Below are 26,942 nucleotides of genomic sequence, written 5' to 3' on the forward strand. Positions count from 1 at the left end.
AATTTGTAGTACAATACTTGATAAAATGTGAAAACTAACATTACAGATGCTATCAAACATTTAACGCAAAGAATGAAAATCATTATTCATTGTCCACATGAGCATACAAAAATATGAATCTATCGAGTAACAGTTTTTCAAACTTTTTCATTAAACAATTCGAATCAATTTTTGAACCACACATTGTACGACTTTTGAAAAATTTAATATGACTACTTTTTATTCCAAGTGAAGGGAAATTATTTTCTTTTCCTTTTCTGATTTATTGTTCATTCCTTACTGTTTGGGTAACTTTTTTCTGTTTCAGACTTTCTAACCAATTTTCAAAACACGTTCCTGAACTCTGTCAATAGCGGCAAAAAAACACACCAAGTTAGTTAAACATGTTTCGCCGAATCGGTATAAACCATAACGTATATCTGTAACTCCTATTGTGACCAAAGTTGGATATGTCAGGAATGTGTTTAAAACAATCTTACAGCAATAACATTATAGCAATAATACAGGTATTATTGTTCCACCTGCTCGCGTGTAATTCAATGCGATACAACTTTCCGAAGCAAATCGAGCAAAGACCTTTCATAAAGGCCTTAATTCTTATTGTTTTACAGCGAAAAATACCGACTATTTTCGTCATCAATATTCTCGAGCAAAATCATAAGTTCAGCGATTTATTTCGCGCTCACGCGTTGCTTAGCTCATTCTTTTATTTCGGTGCGAACGTTTGCGGTTGCTGTTGGAAAAAACTGCGCTGCAATTATTCGGCTCGAGTTGCGAGAAAACGCTACGCCCAGAACTATTTCATTTACAATTAATCATCATTTTTTATACGTTATAGTTCACAGCAGAGTTTAAAAATAGACACAACGCTTGTAATCGCTGATACAAAACTGCAATGTGGCCAAATTTCTTCCCATATTTCGACGGGACTTACACTAACGTTGCCAAACAGTCTGTTGGTTATTTGTCATCATTTTTCGAACAGAACAAATATTTGCACCGAAAAAATCCCTTCTCCCGGTGTAAGAAAAGTGAAGGTTAACTTCGAAACTCAAAATGACAGATCCAAAATGGCGGACAAACATCCCAAAAGTCACTTGGTATCGCCATGTTGGATCCGCCATTTTAAATTTCGAAATTTCGTGACTATATTCGTAATCAGCGATCCAAGAAACCTGACTATAAAAAATTTTTTGAATTATTTGGAGCCAATTTGGGGGGTGAGACGGTCAAAATTCAAAAATAACCATTTTAAGGACCACACTGACGTATATATATCGGTATAACCTATGAATCTGAAAGTTCTTGTCTCGCATTTCAAGCCGCAAGAATTAACGTCGATGAGACGCCAACGGAATCCCATCCATACGGCAGATCGTTATTATATTTACGTATACTTGGGATTAAGTCTCTGCTTGTGTCCGCATACTCGTTACGCTCATTGGCTATGGCTTCCAGCTGGCGCAATCTTAACATGACCTAACCCTTCCACCGCGGAGAAGTCAAGGAACTTTTCGAACACGTTCAACCTAGATTTTGCATGCACGGCATAGCTAATGAATACTTGCATGCCGACATGATTGCTCAGACGGACAATAATTGCAGTCCGGTCACAAACGAGGTTTGAATAGAGGCGAAAGTTGGTCGATTCTTGATTTTCGTGTGGAGGAAAAAAATCTGCACGTCCGCCGAAGCTTCCTAACGGAACGAGTTAGGTATCAGTTGACTCGAATTTGGTGGACAAGGAAAATAGATCGGTGAATTTCTTACACTGATGAGTAAAAACAAAAAAAATAAAAAATAATAATACTATTATTTACAGTTTTAGTCTCAGTTATAGAGAAAACAATTCACAGTTTTTTAGGAACAACATTGTCGAAGAAAAATTTTTCATCAGAATTCACTATAATCGCCAGATAGTTCGCATCTATTTTTCACCGTCGGAGGCTATGAATAATTGTAACTATAGCAGTTGGATCAACTTTAATAATCCACGACGAGCGAGAGTTATTTTCGGCAAAAAAGGCTCTAAACTTTGGTAGCTGTTTTAGCTTCTTGGTAATTCAACTGCGCAGAAGATCGACCGATATTGCAACGCCCGGGCGACTCCGACGTTTTGACAATCTGACAGGAGGGTGACAGAAGCTTGGCAAGAACTATAGGAGAGCTTTTCTTTGCTTTTCTTTTCAGTCGGTGTATTCTGTGTACCTACTCGCGTGTTTTAGCACTTACACGACACGCCAGCATAAACACGACATCATTCACACGGCTTGAGCACCCTGTTCGAAAACGATGCTTTGCCAAATTGCTCGAACCCTAAAAGCCGGAGAATCACGCCTTCGTAGTTGAAAACTTCCGCGAGTTACGCTCCGGATCAAATAAATAGACCGGTTTTATTCTCGAATACTGTATCGGCGTTTCTTCTTTATTGGCGCAACGATAAATGTCCTGAGAATATAATCCGGCACCTAATCCAGATAAATCAAAAGTGTGTTTTTGCATTCTATCGTGAGAAAGGGCACGATGGATGGCTTGGATGTAACAATGATCAATCATTAGAACAAAGCGAGGTAGACGTGGAACAGTTTTTATTTTCAACTGAGGAACGTGCGTTTGGAGGAAAAATAATTACTGTTTTGCATCGAAAGAGATCTGTTATTACGTTGGAAAAGTTGTTGGAAATTGAAAAATTGTAAGAAGAATGTAAATCGTGTTTGGACGTATGTTCTATCCGTTGTTGCAGTTTTTTACATTAATTGCGATACTCTAAAATTTATATTTTTCGATTCAGCTCATCGTTCCAATCATCCTCTGAATTCGACTACCTCAGTTTCAATCTTTTTAACGACACGTACAAACAGAAGTCAGAAATGAGACTCGAAATAAGAGAAGATCAAAGTCAGCTAGCGATAAAAGACATTCAGACACAGAGGACAAAGTTTCATTATTAAACTTGAGTATTTGAGTCGTTCGTTATTCATAATAAACGAACTGCAAAACGGTTGGAAGGCAAAATTTTAAGCCAGCCAATAATTGTAAGAAGACCTGACGAATATGTGTTCATGCCTGAATTCAACTTTCAATCGATGATGTTTCATGGAAAACTCAAAGTTTCTCCTATAAATACTCGGTAATTCCGACGTAGTAAATTTATCACTGATAAATGAAATTATGAAATTGAAACAAAAAATTGTCCGGAATTATTCTCATTTGTTATTAGAACTCGATATTTACACCGACAGATTGAACGATCCGTCGAGGTTGATTCGAACGAAAGGTTGAGGTACGCAAAAAAATAACATTAAAGGATGCGTAGAAAAGAATCACGTATCGCAAGATGTAGTCAGAAATCGCCGCAAGTGGATATTTACTCGAAACTTTATTTTAACGACCAATCCTAGAGCGTGTGGCCAAAACTCGTGATTCGTATTGCGATGGTTGACTTGAGTCACGACGTACCATCACGCTCATCCGTCATTCCGGACGTTCAGCTAGGTTCCAACTTCGAATCCTATTCTAGTCCACCTAGAATGACCTAATAAACTTTATATTTGGCGTAAGGCGATTCCTTGGATCGCAAAACCGTACCGCGAGTAAATACGCAAACAAATATAGTGTGGCTGAATAGGAAAACGTGCATCGCAGTAATCACCTACGTACTTGGAAGTACGAATTATACACGGATATTCTCAGCAAATGCAGCAGCGTCCAACAAGTCTGCGAAGCACAGTTTATTTCGAACTAGTTTAACAAGGTATTTCCTTCTTTATGCGCAGATAAGAAAAACAAAACCCGCAGAGAATATACTGAAAAACGCTTTTCACGGTAAGAATTTACAAAAGATTTTCTCAACACCTTAAAGAATGCTCGCGTTAATTCAGTTTAGCAAAGTACGTCAATTCATCTATCCAGTCTGCCTGATAGAATCAGTGAAAACGATGAGTTGGCGGCAAATAGAACTATAAAGTAACCGAGGCGTAGCCAATTGTTAAGTGACATTGTACGTGTATCGAGCTGTTTATCTTTCTTTCTATCATAACGAGGTCTTTCATTTTCCGAGCTTAAATTTCATTGTAATAAAATTTCAAATACTAGCAATCGTTTCGTAGAACATTAATACGGTAATCGATTAAAATATGCTGTAAAGATAATAACATTTTCTCTTCCTCTTGCAAAGTCTGATCGCCTGCAATTGAGCGCATTAATTTAATAATCCACGAAGCAAGTTTTTTCTCTCGCAATACCGCGTCTCTCTTTAGAAAGTCGAAGGACAGGGTATACCTGTATATATACGAATAATATGAGAGACAAGGTGTAAAGGGTATACAAGCGTCGCGCAAGCAAGACACTTTCTCGGGACCTATAAAATCCGTTTAATCTTCTGCGCGGCGTACGAAATTAGACGTCGCGTCGTCGGAGTTCAGGTATAATATATAATGGAGATGTGTGAATGTGAGATGACGCGAGTCTGAGGCAAGTTGTGCGAGTAAAATCCTAGTTTTGTTTAATTATAGCGATTACTGAATGAAACCGCCTTACCTTGGACGTCATCTTCCGCATGGATTACGGTACGCCAGTGACGAAAAGGTTCAAGAAGAACTTGTCCGTATTAAGCAAGGCCGGTTTAGTGATTCGTTGATTAAAAAGCATCTTACGTAAAGTAATCACGCGATACGCAACGAGAAACGAATGTCGAATGTTGTTCGCTGTTTAAATACGATAAATGGAGAACGAAACCGGCCGACCGTGTAAAACTCATGATCTAGTCTTTCTCGAATAGCGCTTATTACACACAGTGAACATAATGAAATAAATGTGACGCATAATATGTCGAAGCTACAGCTCGACGAGTAACGAATAATCACAGTACATGACACCGAAATCTTATCTTTGGTTCGCAATTTCGCAACACCGTTATTGCGAATTGAATTGGTAGATTGTTCAAGTCCGTAGTTAGGGAAGATATTCCGAGGTATCCGTATGGAATATTCCACGTCAATTGGACTAGGTTCTGACTCTCGACCTCTTGGATTTGGTCCGCGATTTTTTCCTTTATTGTTCCAACTATAAAAATCATCCCAATTTTTTCAGATTTTTTCAATACACCCCGCCGCCCTCGGAGCTCCTTAAATGACGACGTATGAACAGCGATTGCGACATTTGTAAAAATTATGAAGCAATTACATACATTCTGTGGCCAAAACCAAAAATATTCCAACCGGAATCGAAATGTGCAGGTAAAATGGTAACTTTTATTAATTCGGCTGATTAATAATTTTTTTGGGTCATTTTGATCTTTTCTTTTTTTAAGATACAGGGTTCGATATATATTCCCTAATACGTCAACAATCTGTAGATTTTGTTTGAAATTTAAAAGAAATTCATAATTCAACGTCATTTCTTTTTTTTAGTGGTTTGATTTTTCAATTTTGAATTTTAATTCAAATTCATGGATTGTTTTTGGATCAGAGAAGATACATCGAACCTCGATAATAGGAAACAAATCAAAATGACTGAGCGAAAATTATTACTTAGTTAAAAAATAAATAAAAAATTACCGTCTTTCCCGTCCACTTCAATTTTGGTTAGAATATTTTTGGTTTTGAACACAGAATTAATGTACTTTTATTTGTAGTTTTAAAAAATGTTGCAATCATTGTGAAAACATCATTATTTAAGGCGCTCTGGGGGCGTCAAGGTGTGTTGCAAAAATCCGAAAAAAATTTTTATAGTTAGAACAACAATATAATAATCGCGGCCCAAATCCAAGAGCGTTAGAGTCAGACTCTAGTCCAACTGACTTAGAATGCCCTGAATTAGAACTTAGAATGAAATTCTCTCCCGCGCAGTATTTCGGTAATATAAGCAAGGTAGGTAAGGTAAAACATGATTCAGTTGGCCTCGCTGTTACAGCAGCTGCTCCATTTTTTAATTCAATTTCATTTCGTTCGGCTTAATCTTTTGACGTTTATTATACTCTCATTTTCGACTTTAGGCCAACCGAGCTTAAGACTATATATATATATATGTATGTATTCCCGAGGTTGGCACAAGAAGATGGATGATTATTCCGTGTACGGTACAACGTTACATCATGATTCAGGTTGATAAATGACAGATGCATCAAAATGGACGGTCTCCGTTATTTTTCCGGCTTGGAAGGTCAACTCTGTACTACATAAACGCGTGCCTTCCGCACTGTCTATAATTTATCTCCATGCATCGAGCTTTATTTGCATGATTGAAACAATTATTAGCACGCAGTTATCCTTACAAATACAGATATATATATATAAACTTATATTCTCGAAATTAATAAGTTAATTTTTTACCTTGCGTAACCCTCAACTGTTTATTGGACCATTACGTGAATATTGGTACAATTGAGTCTTCGCATGAAAAAGATTTTCATTTCTCGCACGTGTACGGAAGCAGAAAAACGAAAAACAATCATGTAGTATTTTGTTTGTTAAAAAATATAATCGTGAATATCGTATGCGACTGAATCTAAATAACTTTGTGACACGTTGAATGCGGTGGATATATTTTATCACGAGTTACCTGATATTTTTGTAAATTTCAATTCGCTTTACACGGTGGAATTTTTGTTTGGTTGTAAAAATAAGAAATACATCCTAATTACTTCAGTTTTCACTATCTCGGACGTATATGAAAACATTTTATAGAAAGATCCACAACGTCACAGACACAAACTTTGGATGAACTCTGGCCGCTTAGTTGAACGATTATAAATAACTTTGGGATGATGTCGCAGGATTTTATATGACTTATCACATCGCACTTTTCAACAGCTTGAAATAACTTAGCGTCGTAGCTTCTGGCGTCTTCGAAGTGCTTCGTGAAACGACTTTGAATAATTCCTGCAAGAAAGTCGAAAAGGCGTAATCCCGATCACGTTTAAACTTCGCGTAGTTCTCGATTCGTTAACCTCCTGTAAAAAACTAACCTCACGTTCGTCAGTTCCGAACTGTCAACTTTTTCCTCACCTCACCTACACAACGTACATCAGACGATAGGAGTGCCGCTGACACCGACTGACACTACATGGGTTTTAAAGTGGGCGAGAAGCAATTACAATTTGGCGAACAATGGAAGTACACATCTGGCCGAAGACAAAGACATTTCTGCCAGGTTCAGAGTAGAGACGGTTTGTAATACCGAAGTGTAAAGGTGCAATATCGACCTATCGTCCAAGACACAGTGAAGAGCTTCTTCGTTCGCTTCGAGAGAAATTTTGCCTCATGGATGGAAAGCAACGCGACACCTCAAGATCAGCCAGAGCCAAGGAGTACCTGGTCTGATGATCGACGATGATTCACTAGACAAACTCGTCGCCTTTGTAAAGAATATCGCCGGTTGCCACGTGCTCAAGAGACGTGCCCGTCTCTGACATAGAGGCCAGCAATTCCATCACGAGCTTGTAAAGCGACCCTGGCCTCGTCAAACTTTGGTTCTATGGTTCTAGACGTTGACCAATGGGCTGGAAATTTGTAATCTGTTCGCGGTGAAGTCGGAGTGTGAATAATAAATAAATTTTGAGAAGCGAGGTTGAAAAGAAAGAAGCAAGAGGGCCTTACGTGCTGCCATTATCGGCGTTCTCGGTGTCGTTACCCGAATCCTCGAACGCGTAGGCGATGCTGGAGCGATTCTCAGGCGTTGTGGGCATCGGTGAAGCACCCACACAAACGCCGACGCTAACGCCTCCCGACTGACGCAGACCTCGTCTTCGTACAGCGAAGTTTCTCTCCCTGGATGGAAACCTCGGCGTTTTCTTTTTCACCTGGGTAACCTCCAGCACCGACATCTGGGTGTTGTCCCAGACCATGGTCCGGCGGCCGGAGTCACAGTTTCCAATAACACGTGCGGGTACGCCGATTATTATCAATCCCTACGACGTGGATTGGAGTGCAACAATGTCACGACACTTGCGTTACAAGCACGAACGCGTATCGAACGATCGAACCGAACACAGTCAAATCACACCAATGATTCACTCTTCAGAAACGCGTTTACGATTCTTCTAGATATCATCACGAATAAAATTAGAAAAGTAACGCATGTAACCAAGTGACAGGTGTACTGAATGATAAAAGACCTCGATTGTCCTCGCATGCTAAAATTGCTGATCGAGCACTACCGTTGTAGTCTTCTTCAAACCGGGCCTCTACGTATGTGTGTGTGTGTGTGACAGTGACGACTCTACTCGTACAAACCAAAGACTGAGACTAGAAAATACTGGCCTGATAAAAAGACACACGACACACCCGCGACTATATCCGTAAATCGAGTTAGTCTAACCTTGTTAAGAAGAGAGCTTAGATTTCCTCACATGTATACCAGATGTACGTTGCGCATCGCAATTAAGCGACATGCACTTGGTTCTATCCACGGACTCGAAGCGTCACTACGGACGAACGATCTTACAGTAAAACACGTTGCGGTTCGAGCCTCGTCCGTACACTTGTACCATTCCTCCTTCTCTTCCTTCCTTTTTTTCTTTTTTGCATCAATTGGCAAGTTTTTTTTTTTTTTGTTTTTTTTACCGGGTAATTAAACCGCCACGTGACTCGATGCTTTACCGGTGAACTTGTTGCTGCTCCCAGTGCTAAGTCCAACATACAACTGACTATGCCGTCCGACGTCTCCGTTTAATGCTATGTGGCCGTCTCTCGTAACTTTACGGTCATAATATACGCCAATGCGTGTACATACATGTTCGTACATAACTGGAGCTACTTACTATCCGCAGTAAGCGTGACGATCCAGCCTTAGCTTGTTTACTCGCCTTATTGTTTTAGGGCGGCCTTTATCTTCGGATTTTCTTTCATAATTTTACCCTGCAACGAACCGGTTGTTTTGCGGTTGTAACTACTACGCTGTCTAAATCATTCAACGGATTATAAACACTTTTGGAATTTTAATTATTTACTTTCCGATAAATGCATCACACGCTAAAACCGTATATACATACATACATAAATATATTCGCGAACCTCTGTTTACAGCTTGTAAACATCGAATGTTTCTGTTATGACGACGAACGTTTCGAATTCTACAATGTTTGCGGGAGATCGTGTCATGCGTTCGTAGAAAATTTTTCACCTCACTAAACGAAGTTCCCTGATAATATACACTTTTCGATTATCCCGACAGCGTTTCACGTTTTATTGCAGGTAATTTATTGTTACTTCATTTTGTATTTATTCCCCACTTGTTCACACGGGAGAGCGAATTTTTTCGCTATAATAATATTATCTGTGTTCACGTAGACTTACATTATTATTACACTTTAACGATACGTCAGCTTCAACGCTTATTCGGACTCTGACTGGTCTGCTGTTACGGCAGCTGATGCGATAGCCGTATCAGAAATGAATAACTTCGTTATCTCAAGACGTGAACCCTCCCCCCCCCCCCTTCCCCCCTATCTACCAGCCATTCTCTCAGCAGGCTGCATGGCCTAAAAAAAGTACGGTCGACTTTCAAAAATTTGGTGTTGAAATGGATCGTTTGATCAAATGTCGGACAAAATTTATCCCACAAAACGAATATCTCGTGTCATTATATTCTTCGACGTTGACAAAACTTTTTGCACGCACGAATAACAAGCTAAAGAGTGAATAGCTAGAGTTTTTATCAATTCCGCCTGAATTGCAGATTTTCGAGGAGTGTTAAATTCTAGACTTGTTGATGTAAAACGTTGTACTCCCAAATAATAATATCCAATACATTGTACAGTTAAAATTTGGTTAAAAATGGGAATGGTTTGATCTTAACACTAAAAAGAGTTGAATCAAACTATCGACTATCGAACTAAAGACGATTTTTTGGTATTTTTATTCTGTTTACGACTTGTTTCTTTTTTTTTTTTTCGACGAAATAATACAAATTTGTAAAAAACTATCGCGTGATATTGCGAAGAAATTTTACGCCTGGGCGAGTTTGAAATCAAGTGTGTTCGAATACTTTGAAATTCAGAACGAAATGGTCACAGTCACGAGCAAGAAAGTTCAAAAAGTCAAGTAAATAAATTCACGACTTTTTCCAAGTCACATTGGACAAAAGTCAAAGTTGGAATTATAAAACGGCCGTAAATTAATAAAAATCTTTAGCGAATCACCAGAAGTGTAACGACCCGTGAAATGGTTAAATGCTTTTGCCAGCATTCGTAAATAGACGGATGGGAATCGTGATCAGACTCGCCGGTCAGACGAGACGGGATGTTTCGAGAAACGCGTGTGTAATTAGAATGCAGGGTACTGTTCACGTGCAGGGAAAGTAGCTCGAGCGTTTCGTTCGTGCGGCAAAGACTGACTATATATGTACAATGCGTGTCTTCCGAGAGCGTGTTTCAGATCAGTTTCTAAAAATAAGCCTAGTGCGGAACGTTTCCAAGGTTGCAGTCGAACTATGAGATCCCGCGAGATAAGAGCCCTTGCATCCTGCGATTTCTTAACCCTTCGAGTCACAGTGATGAGTATTACCATCTATTTCTATGTATATTTTTTTGTACCTTCGGAGAACTTTTCAGCATACTTCTTCGCGATTTTTCCTATTTATGATAATATATTAATAGGTTTTCAATACTCGAGAGAAATTATTGCGATATAATGTAAATTATTATTGCTAAGAAGGAATGATTGAATGCATTATTTATTTCCGAAAAAGTACGCATGTTTTACATACGTGTAAGTTTTTGGGGTCACTGATTTCGAGTCTGAAATCAGATTTTAAAAATTCAAGATGACCGATCCAATATGGTGGACGAAATTTTCAAATTCGACTTCGGGGTCACTGGTTGCGAATCTGTAATCAGATTTCGAAAATTTAGTAGAGCGAATCCAATCAGCGAACCCGAAAACTCCGGCATAGAATTTTTTGAACGTATTCAAGCAAATTTGAAATTTTCGTCCGCCATATTGGATCCACCGTCTTGAATTTTTTAAATTTGATTCCTGATTTGTAATCTGCGACCCCAAAAACCATGAAATACTATCTTGTTACAAAAGTTGATTCGGCACAATAACGAGTGATTCAAAGGGTCAAGTCCCTGCACTGCACAAAGTTGAATTCAAATTCTCTCTCTTATCGCGCGGTAGGTAATTACTGACTTTTAGTCCGTAGAGCGTGAGACGAGATTAATAGCAAGTGAAGAGCTAGTTTATACACTGAAAAAATGGTTTCGTATGGTTATTTAATTATCGGACATAATTTTTTAATTTTTGATTTAAAAAATTGTGTTGCTCTTCAATTGTTCTTCCGCAATGGTGCAGGAACGTTTTGCACTACCGTTTAATCTACAAGAATACTTTTTTCTTCAAGTTCGGATTGCCATTAAAAGTTGCTTTAGTTAAAATGAACATTTTTCAAAGATCACACAGATAAAAAAATTAGCAGGAAAATATTAATTTCCGTTTTTCTTCGCAGTAATAACAGACATTACACATCACCGTAATACGAAATAACAATTTGTATCGTATGTTTAAATACTAGTAAGATAATCGTAATAATGATTATCCAGTGCGCCTCTTGAGGGTTAAATAGATTTCGGAGTAATTGTTGAAAACGAAAGTAAAAATGTAAAATATACTTAACAGTCGGTATATTTCTTGGCAAGACTTTCTGTAAGCGTTTCTTAAGTTGTGTACATCCTAATTAATTTCACCAAGTTTTTATCAGCTATTTTGTCGTCTTAGCATGATAATTTAATTACTGTACCAAATTTAGAGGATTCCGCGTGATAAATAAGTTTGTGGAAATGATTAATCAAAGATAATAAACAATTTCGATAATAATATCGAACTCTTGAGCTTGGGCAGCTCTTGTTTCCGATTAAAAGTCGTACACTAACCATGCTCGAACAACGTAACCTCCAGGGATGTCAAGACTATCAACCACAGGGTGTGTTTGTCAGGATAGGCTCACAGTCAGTTCCTCGGAGAGAGTATTTGTTCTCAGCTCAATCAGGCCACCATATGCTTTTGTGTACAATCGTTAAACGTCGCTGTCACTCGACGCATTACCGTTTGACAAAAAGCTACAAAAAGCTACAGCAAACACGAGACTCGAAGATATTGTTACATTACAATCTTCACGATACCGTTCAATAATACTGGAAAAATTGCAGAAACTTTCGCAAGCGATAAACTGAAAACGCGCAATACGGACAAAAATTATATCATAAAAACTTAATCTCGCTTAAAATTTAGCATTATAAACAGAGTTTTATCGCGTATATGTATGTACATGTATGTAACATAATTTTATTTTACATAACTTCTTTTTTTTCATTCGAGAAGGTTGCACGCGATGCGAGTGACTTCGTCACGTTTATTAATAGAACCGAGTGAATAAATGCGATAAATTTTGCGCCAATGACAGTTTTGTAACGCGCATGATCCGCCGCCTGTCTGTTTTCCAGTAAGATAACATCCGAAGTATATCGTTAAACCGATATTACTCTGACAACGAATTGAATTAAACAATCGACTACGACTCACCTATGAGTGTTAGTGCAATATGTGGATATCTGGGGGCTGCTGGACTCGACATCCATAACCATTCCGGACCGTTTCCAATTCTCCCAGCCACCACCGGAGCCAAACATGATCGCATCAACAGCACGCCACGATTGTAAGTGACATTTAAAGAATAAAAATAAAAAGTAAACAAAGCTATGCACGTCGAACGTTAAATCCCACCTTCAATTATTATTATCATAAATTCGGTATCATTTCAGCCATGAATCTACGTCATGTACACAATCTTACACTGCGTGAATATCGCTACGTACGTCACTGTAATCTCGATCTTGTATTATCCAATCTCGACGAAGATTAGTGTATTTGGAAGGATAAGAACAAAAAATAAATAACATAAATAAATAAGTTAAAATGAAGAAGAAAACAACCAACGAGGGGACCGTCGAGTGTACGAAAATGGGGATTATTCTCTCAGGAACAACGCGGTGAATCCACCCCATGCGATACGCCTTTTTCAACTGAACGGTAAACACGCGACGAGGCAGTCAAGAGCGCGTAGCACCTTCGCCGAAGAAGAGGAATTTAGATCATAGCCTAGACTCGACGCCGGCTCCGAGGTTAAGGCTACATTAACCCCGTGTGCATGTATGCCGATACCGTGGGGTTTCACTTCAACATTGCAGCGGCGTCGAACCTCTTTTATGAATGCCAACGTTACGTCGGGAATATGTCAATTAACGCGACCGCGTCTCTGCTCTAGTCTCTGCTTCAATTGCCACGGCACGTGACCTCTGACCTCGTGAAAAAAGCCTGAATCACTGCCGCAAAAAGATGGGATTTGTAAGGTGAGTGTACCAGTTATTGACCCTGTCCGAATTATTGACCGTTTTTTGGTCGTATCCGTTTGATACTTGGCTATAAAATTACAAAAAAATTAATTTGAAGTTTCCAACCGTCCAGCAATTCGTTTTAGTCATGGAAAAATTTACATTTTGTCCCGTAGATTTATAATTTTGTAAAATAAGAGGGTCAATAATTTGGTCTAAACGTGTCGTTTACTTGTACTTTTTCGAGACTAGTAATTACAGCAGCGCTGTCTCGAATTCTTTGTAAACATACGCGCGTTTTTTAATACAAAATTTTTTTTAATTTTTCCAAAATTATCGCACCGGGTTTGCAAGCGTCGCGACGAAGGATGAACTCGCGGAAAGGACTAAATAAAGGACCATCGAAGATGTTCGACGTACCGAACGCGTGCGCGTTGACGTTACTCGTCGACGGAATTTTCACGCCTACTAACAATAAATACGGTTCTTCACAGCGGCGAGACGCCTATGCGTGCTCACTTCCTCCGAATCGCGATTATTTATTTCTCGCGATTAATCAACCCGAGAATAGAGCGGGATCCGAGTGCTTGTGGTCGTATTTACAAGAGTGAGCGCCTTGCTGGAAGCGTAATTAACAAGGCTGTGCATGTAATATCTGACGGGGAGGACGATACCCTTCGTAGATTGGCGGCGGAACGACTGCATGCCGCACGCAATTGTATTGCAAATTTTGTACAGGCAGAAAACGGGACAGTATGGGTTGATTTTTTACAATATTGAAATTACAATGCTACGAAACACGAACCATTGATTTGTCATTTTTCAACGATTTTGGAAAAGTTTAATCTCAGTAATATGAGTGCATTTTTCTTGACTCAAGATTACTGAATTACAGTCAATCGTGCAAAGTAACGGATTATTTTCGTGAAAATGCATCGTTACATCGACATTACAAACTTCAACCTCGTGATATTTTACGCACTTCGTGCCGGCATAAATCGATCGTAGATCGAAGTTAAGACGTCATTTTCAGTACTCAACAAATAAGGATAGATAGGACGTCGACTAATTTTCGCTTTTTGATAGAAAACCTCGGCAATTCAGTTAATTTTTAAGGAAGTTACCGATCACAATTAATGAAGCCTAAAGTACAAACGTTTAATGTCCTATTCAGTCTTGACCGATCGAGACAATCACGTTAATAAAGAATTCTTCGATTATAAGATTTGCACCGTTTGGTGCAAAATTCGTGTCAATTGGGCCTTGAAATTTTCATCGATCATTTACATTCATTTATTTTTAATCTCAACAAGTAGAAAATAGTAGGTAAGCATACACATAGATGAAGATGCATGAGTGCCTGAACAAAAACGGAAGAAAATTTAGTCGAAACATGCTTGATTGAAGCGTGTCTAATTGTATTTGGGTTTAATTTGTCGACATTGAAATACCGAAACTACAGTACCAAAATTGCCATGCTAATATAACTTGACAGACACATCGCAGGTTGGACGTCGAATCGTCGGTCATGCGAGGAGGTAAAGTAAAATTTATTGAACTTTTATGTGGTAACCGGATAAGCTTTGGAGGGGTTGGCTGTTTTGTTTATTGGACGACCACGCCTCGATATTAACCGCAGAGTGCATTATACCGGGGTCGGTAGCTCGAGGCGTAAAGTGATTGGTTTTCAAGGTTAACCGTATATTACACGTTCGGAATCGCGAAACTTCCAAGCGTTTCTTCCACTCGAGCAATTCCCGCACGCTGCGTGATATCCAGCTGACTCGTTTCGCGATTTCACGCTATTTTATCGAAAAGCAATTAGTAGAGGCTGTTCCTGCCGAAGCCCAAGACCGAAACGAAGCGCGGATTCCCGTGAAAAGATATATAGAAAGAGAGAGAGAGAGAGAAAAAACTGACACCTCGGAGAGCAGCACCTCGAGCAGCTTCTCCGACAGTCGGATATTCCCAAGGGCGTCTAAGTTCTGCGTTCAAGCACTTTGCACAGTGGCTCCCGAGGGTCCTGGTTCCATAACTCAGATGAAAATGTCACCGGTTACCCTTTCGCCAACTGCGTCGTAGTTTACTACCCTCTTAATTGACCCGTAAGGAACCCCCGACAGAAATTATAAGATACATTTTCGTCTAGGTTCTAGACAGTTCATTTTCCTCCGAAAATGGATTAAACTTCTCGCGTAGGTTAGATATGGTCCAGGATTCTCGGAGGTGTGGAAAATTGAAACGATTCGAACCTGCAGGACGGATGAATGTCGAGAGGAGGGCTATACGATCGAAGACTGTAAATATCCTATCTTAAAGGGTCGCGTCCACTCCAATCTCGAACGAATGCGAGATTGCAACTGTGGGTGAGTTGTGCGTGGGCTGATTTTCGATTGCAATTTTCAGAAAAATTGCCAGAAAACATGTTTTTGTTTGCCAGATTATTTCATGCAAGAAATATAAATTTTAATGATTATCTCCTGCAGTAAATGTAACTGATTGCGATTTCGTATCACTTTTTGGTCTCAGACTTGGAAACTAATTTTACAATTCAGTATAAAAATTTTCATTTCATGATTGATTCGTCCGGTAATTTTTGGACATCCGTTTGATGATAATAGCAAAATCTATACGTCAAATTTGACAAATAGCTTACATTGCTTGTTCGATGAATCGTGTTGTTGAATTTTTACTTGTAACGGAATTTCAATATCTTTGGAGAAATGCTATACGCAAATAAATTTTGGATGCTTGATTCTCGTTCGATAGAATTTATTGGGAAACCAGCAAGATTATGATCAGCTTGTGTTGCAACATTTGAATCAATTGATCCCTTACCGGCATTGCTGATAATTAACATTCATCGAGCAGAAAATAAGGACAAAAATCGATACGACTTATCTTCGGCCGATGTAACTTCGAATATCGATCGTAAAGTACCAGAATTACCAAGTTTGGTCGAAACAGCGGCAACGCTTTAAAAGAAAATACGAACACTGTAAATGGTGAAAGTATACAATTTAAAACTATTTTTAATGCGAGTTAAAAACAAACAAATTCTTGGGTAAAAAGTAAGACAGAATAAAAAAAAAAAAAAATTTCGAAAGTACAACGAATAAACGCGTTGTACGGTTATACGAGGAAATGTCCATTATGTTCGATAAATCCAAACTAAATCATTGTAAAAATAATTAATCTACTTTTGAGAGAAACAATAGTAATAACAAAAGCGTAGGCAGTTAAAAACTGTCGTACAAATTAAATCCTAAGGATGAAAATTTAGGCTATGACTAATTAGAAAAAGCCCGCACCGTTCCTTGTGAAATGCGCAACAATATGGGTGCTTTTTTTGACACCAAAATGACGTCGACGTCTGTGAAATGTTTTTAGCGTCACACTTAACCGAACCGTCTTTCGACCAGACTGCAAACAATGTAACACATCGTGCATATCGTATGTTCGTTAGCTTTTTACCTTGAGAAAAATTTGTCCAACTGCATATCCCGCGGATGAAAAGAAGAACTAATTCTCCTATTCTCCGATAGACTCTCCACCTTTTTCCTGACCGTAGTCATCCCCGATATTATCCTACACACCTTGGATTGTCGTTTCGCGCAGAAATGTCCGTGAGAAGAAATGAAAACGAGCGTACTTGGACTTGGATTAAAAAGTTGACCGGGCAGGCACGTTGGGTGTATAAGGTTACCGATTCCCGAGACCAAGCATCGTCACGTTTCAAAAAACACGAAAGAAAAACATCGAGATGAAATATCCGCACATGCGTGAGCACGGAAGCTCAGTCTGAAGACCGCGAAGGCGACAACTCGTGCGAGACTGGAGCAACGGACCGACGGCGTTATAGTCAAAAATAACGAACCACTCAAAGATGTACTTAAAATCCGATAACAAAGAGGCAAGGCTTGCCGCAGCGAGCATAGAATCACGGCCACGAGTCTATCTTAGAACGAACGCAGAATGCACCTGAAGCTAATTGAATCGCGCGTGTCTTTGAACGACGGCGGCTCAAGTACAGGACGCGATAACTTCAATTTGATGCCTTTCGAGAGTTTGCGTATCTTGAAGACGGCAAATTGGCCGGATTACGAGTGACTGGCGTTACTCAGATGCGTATCTGAAGTGAGAACGAAGTTAGCAACGTTACTGTAACGATACATGTTTGGGAAAAACTGCCGATTAGCACCTTTGTAACTTTTCCGAAATTTAGTAAACCACTGTGAACAAAATATACACTGATTCTGAGAAGCTAACTTCTTGAAAGTGATCCTAAAATTGGCCAACAATGAATGTTTCTCCCGATCTGTCATTACGTTAACGTTACCAAAAATGTTTGTTGGAAATTTACTAAAATTGTAATGGAAGTTTTATTATCTTATGTGTAGTAAATTTACGAACATTTATAACAGTGAGCTACGTACCGAAAGAAATTTTTAGTTCCGGTTACCGCTCAGTCCTCAACTATTTTCATTTTTTACCACAATCGAAAAATATAGTTCTAGGTAGAAAATGAAAATTAGTTTTCTAGCTGTTACCGGAAAGTCTAGTATCCGTTGCTATTCTTTCTCGTTACGATCGCTGTTACTAGATTTTCTTGTAACTGTTGCGAAAATTTAATGCTTGTGCAACGATAAATTGACGTTAAAGCCTTATTTAACTAAAAAAGTCGAGTAAACCTCAGAAACTGATTTTTCGTTGCAATTGCCAAAAAAGGATCGACGATATCGCAAAATGTTTACGCGTACCTCGTTTTTCGTAATTCCAACAATATTCAAACAGTTGTTTTAACGATACCCGTTTGACTGAATTTTTCCAGTCACTGTAACAAATGAAATGTTTCTAAATGCAGCCTCGTTGTCTCAAGTGATTTTGCGGTCCGAACGAACTTGACATCTTGTTATATTCCGTGCTTCTTAGATACCTCAATTTGTCAACGGTATACTAAACGCAGCCTGCATAGATTCCCCGGTTTTGTTTTCAGACAAAATAGATTAGCGTTACAATTCCTCACCGAGTTGACAGCTGCTCCAGATTTCTAACTCGACACTAGCCAAGTTATACGTATAGGTACAATGTTTATACGTAGGTAGACAATATTATAACCGCTAAAACTATTCCGTGAAAGCATATATTCGATAAAGTGTCTTTCTTCGGAAACTGGCGAACCGAAGTCGACGACTTCACTTTTGGTTTCACATTCCATAAGTCACGATGGGGCTTCGATACTTGGGGTAATAATTTTATCAAGAGAATCCGAGTTTAGTGAGAACGTGCTTACGAATACAGTATTTGTTTATCTATCAACCGAATGAAAATGAATAAAAAAATAATAAAAAAAAAGAAAATACCAATAACAAAATCAATCTGGCTTCCTCGTCAGTTTCTCTAGGAAGTGTTTCTGTTTTTTTTTTCTTTTACGACTTACACACGCGCTTGCTGATGTTTCAGTATTGAGGCACCAAACAGGTGGTTGGATGTAATAACCGGGGGAGTAATAAATTCGAGTTAAGGGGGCACGATTCATCTTGAGAGCGCGATATCGAAACGATTTACTGTAACTTTCTACAACGAAAATAATCGACACTTAAGAATGTGCTTTTGACTCCTTCCTCTGAGCTTTACTGACATGCGACATTTTTTTTTTCAGAGGATAGGAAAGCGTTCCAATTTCAAACCACCGAAACGGGCGTATTTACCTTAATTAACTGGGTAAGGTTTCTTCTAGAACGTGTATCGAGTTATTTATTAATTAAAAGTTAATTGACGGCGCCGCAACGACCTCGTGTCGTACATTCCAAGCGAATAAATGCCGTCACTGACATTCCTCGTTGTTAAAGAAATCTTTTCGCGGTGTTTATTCTGTACTTCTTTTTTTTTATCTCGCACACGATACGAAACCCCGTTTTAAAATTGTTTTACAAAACACTGATTCGTCGTGATCTCGACATGTTTCAACTGTGCATCATTATTAAAATTAAATTATTCAAGTGCAAGCTCTTTTTTTTTTGGATTCGATTTGATTTTCATTGTACGAGTGGTTTTCCTGCAAACGTTCGGAATGTTGATAGAAAAATTTCTAAGTCACGTTTTCATGCTTCGTTGTGCGACGTCATTTCTCACGACTATCTTCACACTCTTATCTCCGAATTTTTGCCGAAAGCTTACGATTAGCAAATTACGAGAGCTGAAGTACTGGGTTACGAGTTATAACATACAACAGCGATAAACTGCAAGTTAACGTTATACTTCGTTACGGTAATGCAGTAAAAATTGGCGATCAATGTCCGAACTTGAAAAAGGCTGTTTTACTTTCCCAGCAACAACTCAACGCTGTCTGGATTCACGATTGGACTCCGATGTTCTTTCGGACACGTTCGTACAGAGATAGAATTTTTTCGTCCTATTATAACTTTGCCGATAAACTTTACGCATCCCCTTTATGCTCCGTTAGCTTCCCTCTTTCACCGATGATTAAAAAGCACGAATTAGAGATGAGTAAGACCTTGAACCGTAACGATGATCTCATCTGTGAAACGTGGGCGTTTCGTGTCTGCTTAGTACTTACCTACCACCAGGAATTAAATTTTGACCGTTAGTTGACTTTCGTCGTAGTTCATGAATATTTTATCGATTCTTTATCTCGTCGACGTTTCAGAAGCATTTCAATATGAAAATTCCTCTCGTTTGTAATTCCGTTTCGACTCATCGTCAGCGCACCAGCATTGAAAAACAAGAATTGAATAGACGGTACGTATTATATAACTGAACATAAAAATACAAGATACACATTCCCTCCTCCTCAATCATGCGTCACGCGTCGATGTTAAGAAAATTTAGATACCCGGGTGCGCGTAGCACATTGTGTTGGTAAGAATCTACCTACTTCTCTCCTTTTTATCGCAGTGTCAGTCATAAACTATTGTTTACAGTGTCTAAAAACACTGGCTCGAAAATAGAATCTTGAGAATGAGAACTCCAGGAGTCAACACCGACCAGTTATTTTCAAAAATATGCAAGTAAAAGAATTTCGTATTCCCACAGGTACGCTTTCAGACTGGCTTACGGTTACGGTCTGGTCTCGGACCCATGAAGCAATCGAGTCTACCTCCTCCACAATAAAAGAACAGCGTCCAGATCGCAGGATAAGCTTGAAAAGTGGTCCGGCTTGATGAATCGCACCGATATTTTACACCGCCAATGAATATTGAACTTGCTCTACAGTTTACGCAAAATTAACATTTATCTTATCGCATACACACCGCTACTTTACCCGTTTCAACAATGTTTTATGTTTATACGTTTTAATTTTTCTCTCCTAGTTTGATTCGTCGTAAGCGTTTAGGAGGATGATCTTTAACCACCGCACAATTCTAAATCACTTATAAAATTGGACATTCCTATTGCTGCACACATTTTAAACCACACGTCACATTTAACTCGGTACCTACTTTAAAAAAAAAAACGAAGGATTACTGTAAGTTGTCACGGCAAGATGCGCAACTCTCTACAGCTGCAGTCACGGTATAAAATAAATAAATACCGAGCTGTTGACTAAAGTGTTCCCGAGAAAAAAAAAATGATAAACAAACATACAAAGTACTCTACGCATGTGGAGTCCAATTTAAAGTCATGACGTTATTTTAATCCTAGGTACGTCATACGTCGGAAAAAAATTTACGAAGCATTCAAACCACCATTCTTATTATTCTTTCAGGTAAATTGAGTTGTCAAAAGACCGGATATCAGTTTCGTCTCCATTGAAACAATATCGATTAGTCACCACGTCACCGTAACATACCCATTACCCTCGAAAAAGCTTTCACTCGACGCATTGGAACCAGACGATAATTTTTGACGACACTGCGAGTGTGAGAAACAAACGGTTTTTTTTTTTTTTCTTTCTTTTTTTCTTCAAGCAATAAAACGCGTCGCGACGTTGAGACTCTTCCAAGAAACCGCAACTGCACGCAGAACGAGCGTTTGCCGAGCACAAACCGAGACGCTCTCCGGAGTAAGTATTTAACTCGGCGACTAGAATCGAAGTCAGAGAATTAGTACCTAGCATAGACGTATGGCACGGAATGACTCAGGCGTTCGCATCTCGCTTGGAACTTGGAACGGTGTAAAATGGGAGTGTTAGGTGGTCGCTACGTAGGATGACAGATACGTTTAGAATCGAACACATGCAAAATGGCGCGCACTTACTTGCGTTCTCCGGTAAGGTGTGATTCTTTGACGATAAGCCCTCGGGGCGTTTTTTACGTTGACGGGGAAAGAGATGCCTCGGGAAAACTGCGGTCGTGATAATAATGAGGGACACGCGGTGCGGTGAAAAAAGGCGTTTTGCACGAGATCGGCGCGTCGGTTCCAAACCGTCTTCACGGTGTTTAGTGTTGATAAACTTGACTCGAAACCTTCGGGCTTGCGCGCGCTGATTTCCGTTCATCAAGGTTCACCGCGCGGAAAAGTTTACAGTCATTCAAGAGCAACGATCTCTCGGTTAGAATCGAGGGATGTCTGATCCACCGGAAATCGTCTGACGGGCTTTAAAGTGAGAGTATAACAAGATATGACTGGCCGTAAATGTATGTGGTTTTATCAAAGAAAACCTCACGATGTTTAGCTCTTCGGGTATTTTAATCGTTATTTTTAACCGACAACGAATTCAATTATATCGGTATAACTCAATGCGTGTGTACGATGTAATAACAGAAGAGTATGCAAGAGGAAAGTTTATATACAATCCCACTAGATACAAACCAAAAATAAGATTTTATTTAAATACGAATACTATTATGAAGAATTTATTCACTCGAAACAAAAGTTTATTTGATCGAATGAAATTTCATTTGATGGTGAATAAATTTCAAGCTCGCAAGCTCGGGGTAAATAAATTATCTAATTATAGGTTCATATTCGAATGGAATATATTTGTTTCGGGCAAACTCAAACAAACGTATTTTCTCAATGTAGAGTGAAGATTCTTTATTTAGGCGGGACTCGGAAATATAATTTCTAAAAACGCTAATTAGATTAGCAGGGCACAGGTGGTGGGCACCGTTCCGAACTGTCGTCGGTTTACTCGACTTTTCAGACGTCGTCGGACTCGGACAAAAAGTTGTTGTGGGAAGAGCGGTGAGAGCAGGGTTCTATGGAATGGAGAAGAAATTTAAAAGAACACGGCAGAGGCTGTCTTGTAGAAAATATCGTAGAATGAACGAACAGACGAGGATGATACCGGCAGAGTGGCCTCCCTCAAGGAATGGCCTCTGTTTACTCACTGCATAACTGACTGAAAGGCTGGGACTGTTACTAATTTTTTTCACTCTCCATCGTAATTTTTCCCAACGAGCTTGTAGAAACGGCAAGTAAAAAGCACAAGGTGCAAGACTTTACCCGGGAATATCTAAACAGCGATGACTGCAAATGTTATCATCCCTCTCATCCCTCTCGCCCATCGACCAAATGCGCACAGACCTCCACTAATTGAAGGAACGCTTCGTTCAGCCAACTTTTAACGAGGATGTGAGGTAAATGACCCCGGAATTAAAATTCGTCCATAAACGGTATAATTGCGTTAGAGTGAATAGGTGTTTTTCGATATTACACGTTTTATAGCAACTTGTAGGTTTTACACTTTTATTCCAGTATCGGACCACGTGACGAACGTGATCTACCAAACGCTTTATAACTGCTGAGATAATTTACCGTCAAAGTAAGAACATCTGCAGCGAAGGATCACTGTACGGGAATTTCTGAAACGTTGATCTGTTCCAATTGTCTACTGTGTCATTTTTCTTTGAACTCACTAGTTTAATGCCAAACGACCCAAGACTCTAGTAACAATTGATGTTGTTCTTTAAGACACTTACGACTTGGAACGAGTGTCTCTTAGATTAATAACCCGATCTGAGCTTTCCGACTACTCAGCCCTTTAAACATACACGTACGTACTCTTCAAGGGTTCAAACGTTCCTGAATTCGATCAAATCCTGTCGTTCAGTGACGAGTCACGCTGATTGGCGCTTTGTGTCATATTCAATTCAAACGCACGCAACAGGGTAATAAGGTTGGTGAAAGTCGCTACAGTTCGCTCTTTGACCCTTGTACCGTAGACGCTTGATCGACGCGTGGCTTTATCTACTTTCCATCCCATCGAGAAATGCTTTTGCCCCGTCAATTTACGAAGCTGAAGCTTGCAGCCAGAGTTATCGGGCAAACGTGTTGAGCTTTTTGAAAATAGAAAAAATGCAGTTCAGTTTTATCCTCATAATTCAAAGTATAGAATTTCACAAAATTTTCATTTTCGGACTTTACATCCTTATTCGAATGAACATTGGAACGTTTGGCTGCTAATTCCGGCTGCTACTTTCAACCTCGTCGTCAATTTTTCTCACGAGTTTAAAGTGTAAGTGTCGATACCGTGCTTTCCTAGAGCAATCTTCTAATACACGCTCGGATAAGGGATCCAGTGTGATCGTATGAAAGGTCCTTAATTGGATAAGTCGACGAGGTCACTCGATACTGTTTACATGACCGACTGTTTACCCACCGAGCAATTAGCTCTAACAGCTTCGCTGATGGATCGGCATTTCGTCAATACACCGTCGTTTCGCGTTTATGGTATGACTCCATATCACTCGTCGCCTGTTGTTCTCTTGCTTTTTTCCGAACACCTCAACCAGAACTTTTGCATTTATTCCTCTAGCCTCACATATGTCAGTTAATAACTTTTCAACCAAACTTCAGCAACGTTTATACTGGAAATTACGGATTCGCACAAACTGTTGACGTGAAAAGTATAACTCGTGTGTTCGTGACAGCTTACCTCACGGTGCGTGACGCATTTTCCACGCACCCTTACAACCTGTGCGCACCGCCCAACAGTCCGAAATAAACTGGACCTGACCGCTGCTTCTAGAATTTAAAGTTTGGCGAGCGAAACGCGGGATTCGCACGCGTTCGCAAATAGCCTGATTGAAAAACGGAAATAGAAAATTAAAATAGGAGTTAAAAGATGCGTGAAAATTATTCCGCACCCTCGGTACTACTAATTGTCACGGAAATAATACGTTGGTAAATTCGCTCAGCCGTACCTGTGTACGTTATTGTGATACATATTTCGCAGCTGGTGCCAAATTGTCGCTACGATTCAAACGGTTTTCAAAATAAAACGAAAGTCGAACAGGATGTAACGGAAAATAAATTTTTAAATAAAAACCGATTGATACAACTCGTCGGCCAAACGTGACTGAACGGAAACCCGGCAAATGTCTAAACAAACGTCAGCCGGACGTTAACTTACGCGGAAAATATAAAAATTGATATCGCGTTTCAATCGCAACTCAGAATCTCGTTGCGGTTCGGCTGATTTTATATTGTTATAGGTATAGGTACATAAATTCGTATACGATTCGGTGTCGTTGCGGCGATGTGGTCTGATTTCAGTCAGCTAAATAGCATGCTGTAAAACTATAAATACCGAGCACGTGGTTTCACTGGAGTCGACGAAAGAGAAGTGGTCGATTTAAAAAGAGTGGTTTAAACGGTCGACTGCCAAGTCAAGGAGTGTATGTATAGACGTCAAAGGGGAGCAGGAGTATTGGAAAAAAAAAAAAAAAATACGACCTTTTGGCACATCAGTTGAATTACAGCTACTCGGTTGTAAGTCGTCGGAAATTTTTTTAACACAGTAATCATGCGCAAACGAGATATTTTCAATTCTTCATCCGTATCGACATCAAATTCTTTAGGCAAAGAAAAAGTCAGTTGTATAAAATCAAGTCAACCGCTGCGCGGATTTTCCATACTTTCGTTTCTAATTGTTGAAATCCAGACCATTTTCAGATGTACATGACAGAGTTCTTTGACGTTGCAGAAAATACCCTGGATTGATCATTTCCTTTTAACGAAATTTCCACGACTTGTAAATTTCAATTTGGCTACAATTGTTACAACTGAATACCGACGTGTGAAAATATTTACAAGTACATTTGGTCCCTAAGGCAATTCGTCTAAACAGCTAAAGACCAAAGTGTCTGAAATCTAAGCACCGAGTTGACCTAATTTCTTGTAACAATAGCTCTTTGACTGAATTCGACCACGAGACATTCCGTCTTATAAACAGACTGTACTTGGACGGATTTACTTGAATTAGGAATCGCTTTAATTATTCAGCAATGATTCACCAGAAAATCTGCACCTACTCTGAATCTCACTTGTCACCAAAAATTCTAAACAATTAATCAATAAGATTAATCAAAATTTCCTAACGTTTGAGCATAAAAAAATTATTCAACCAGCAAATGAACAATTACATGATTAAAATTAGTTTATGGTCAATGCATATTGATACTAGCTAAATTATTGTACGCAAAAGGAAATATCAACTATCAAAAAGGTTCTATAAACACACATCGAACGTAATTAAAAAATTTGGACGGTCTCTAGCTTTCTCAGGCTAACAAATTACTCCTGTTAGAATTATTCAAATAGCCACTACTGCGCGAGATTATACGGATTGCAGTCCGGCGTCTAGAAAGTAGATGAGGTATGCTCTAACCTGCCAAATGCGCAACTGGGCAGAAAATTATGATATAAATTTTGTCTAGCGGTAAAGTCAGGCGTTTCGGAGCCCCCGCTTCAAATCCCTCTGAAATTCGTCACGGCTCGAGATGTGACGTCGTAAATTTACAGCCCCACGTCTGAATTTAACCAGCATCCGTGGTACAGGAAGAAAGCTGTACCAACGAAGTGCGCAATTTTTTTTTTTTTTATTTTTATTTTTTTTCTACTCTGGGAGAGAGAACAACAACGGTTTGCGCTCGGTGACAAACGTTCCAATTGAACATAGTTTGCGGTAACACTTACACACGATGCAGCAGCGAAGTAACTCTGCACAGCAGTTGAATTTACCGCATCCTTATTAACACCGCTCAATTGTCTAGTCGGGCGCCGATACGAAGTGAAAATGAAACATGGCGCAAACAGCTGCTACAAATCGGTCAACGCAGCAATCTTTGAAACGAATCAACGGAGGTTACAAGTTACGATACATCGAATGGTACGACGAATTGCCTCGCTTGATACACGAGGCGAATCTATTTTTGACGTATCTACACTTTTTACCGTTATGGTGGATTTGCGTACAAGTGCGAGGAAAGTATCAGACCTCCAGATCATGGATTTTGCTGAAACTTCCAGGGGTGCTTCTTTAGCCCAATGGTTGGGACTTCTCATGGTTGAATTTATTCATTGGGCCTTAATTTGTTCAATTTACGACAGATCGGGTTGTCGGAAATTCACAGTTTAAAGTAAGAACCTATCACCAAGACTGAAACAGAGGACAAGAAAAATTCATATTTAAGGAAAAAGTCTACAACAGGTTTCGTTTACTGCGGAATTTCATTCATCGTAGTGCCAATTTAGTCAATGTTGACCCGAGTGAAAAGAGGTCCAACGGATGAAGCTACACACGAGAAGCTCTATATTTTGGTGTAAAAAAACGTCCCTAAAAGTTTCAGCAAAATCCGTGATCCCGAGGTCTGACACTCTCGTTGTTAGTTAAGCTCGTATGTCCAGTTGGGGATTTCGGAGT

At 39.3% G+C, this 26,942-nt stretch overlaps 1 protein-coding gene across 7 annotated transcripts in view; it reads right to left on the minus strand.

Moving 5' to 3' along the window:
* LOC107223904 (four and a half LIM domains protein 2) overlaps positions 1-26,942 on the minus strand; it is a 142,906-nt gene that overhangs the window by 66,099 nt on the left and 49,865 nt on the right. The window contains exons 1-2 of one of the 7 annotated variants that reach the window (XM_046743206.1): positions 13,751-13,770; positions 12,522-12,601 (exon numbers count right to left, since the gene is read on the minus strand). The exons of 3 other annotated variants lie outside the window; for them this stretch is intronic. In XM_046743206.1, coding sequence (XP_046599162.1) covers positions 12,522-12,583 — 62 coding nt within the window. In that variant the 5' untranslated portion in view covers positions 12,584-12,601; positions 13,751-13,770. Of the gene's footprint in view, positions 1-7,598; positions 8,433-12,521; positions 12,629-13,750; positions 13,771-16,804; positions 16,921-26,942 lie in introns of those variants that run through there. 3 more of the 7 variants (XM_046743200.1, XM_046743193.1, XM_046743177.1) reach the window with 3 other exon arrangements.

This window comes from Neodiprion lecontei, chromosome 1 (assembly GCF_021901455.1).
Source record: "Neodiprion lecontei isolate iyNeoLeco1 chromosome 1, iyNeoLeco1.1, whole genome shotgun sequence".
Taxonomy (NCBI): Eukaryota; Metazoa; Arthropoda; class Insecta; order Hymenoptera; family Diprionidae; genus Neodiprion; species Neodiprion lecontei.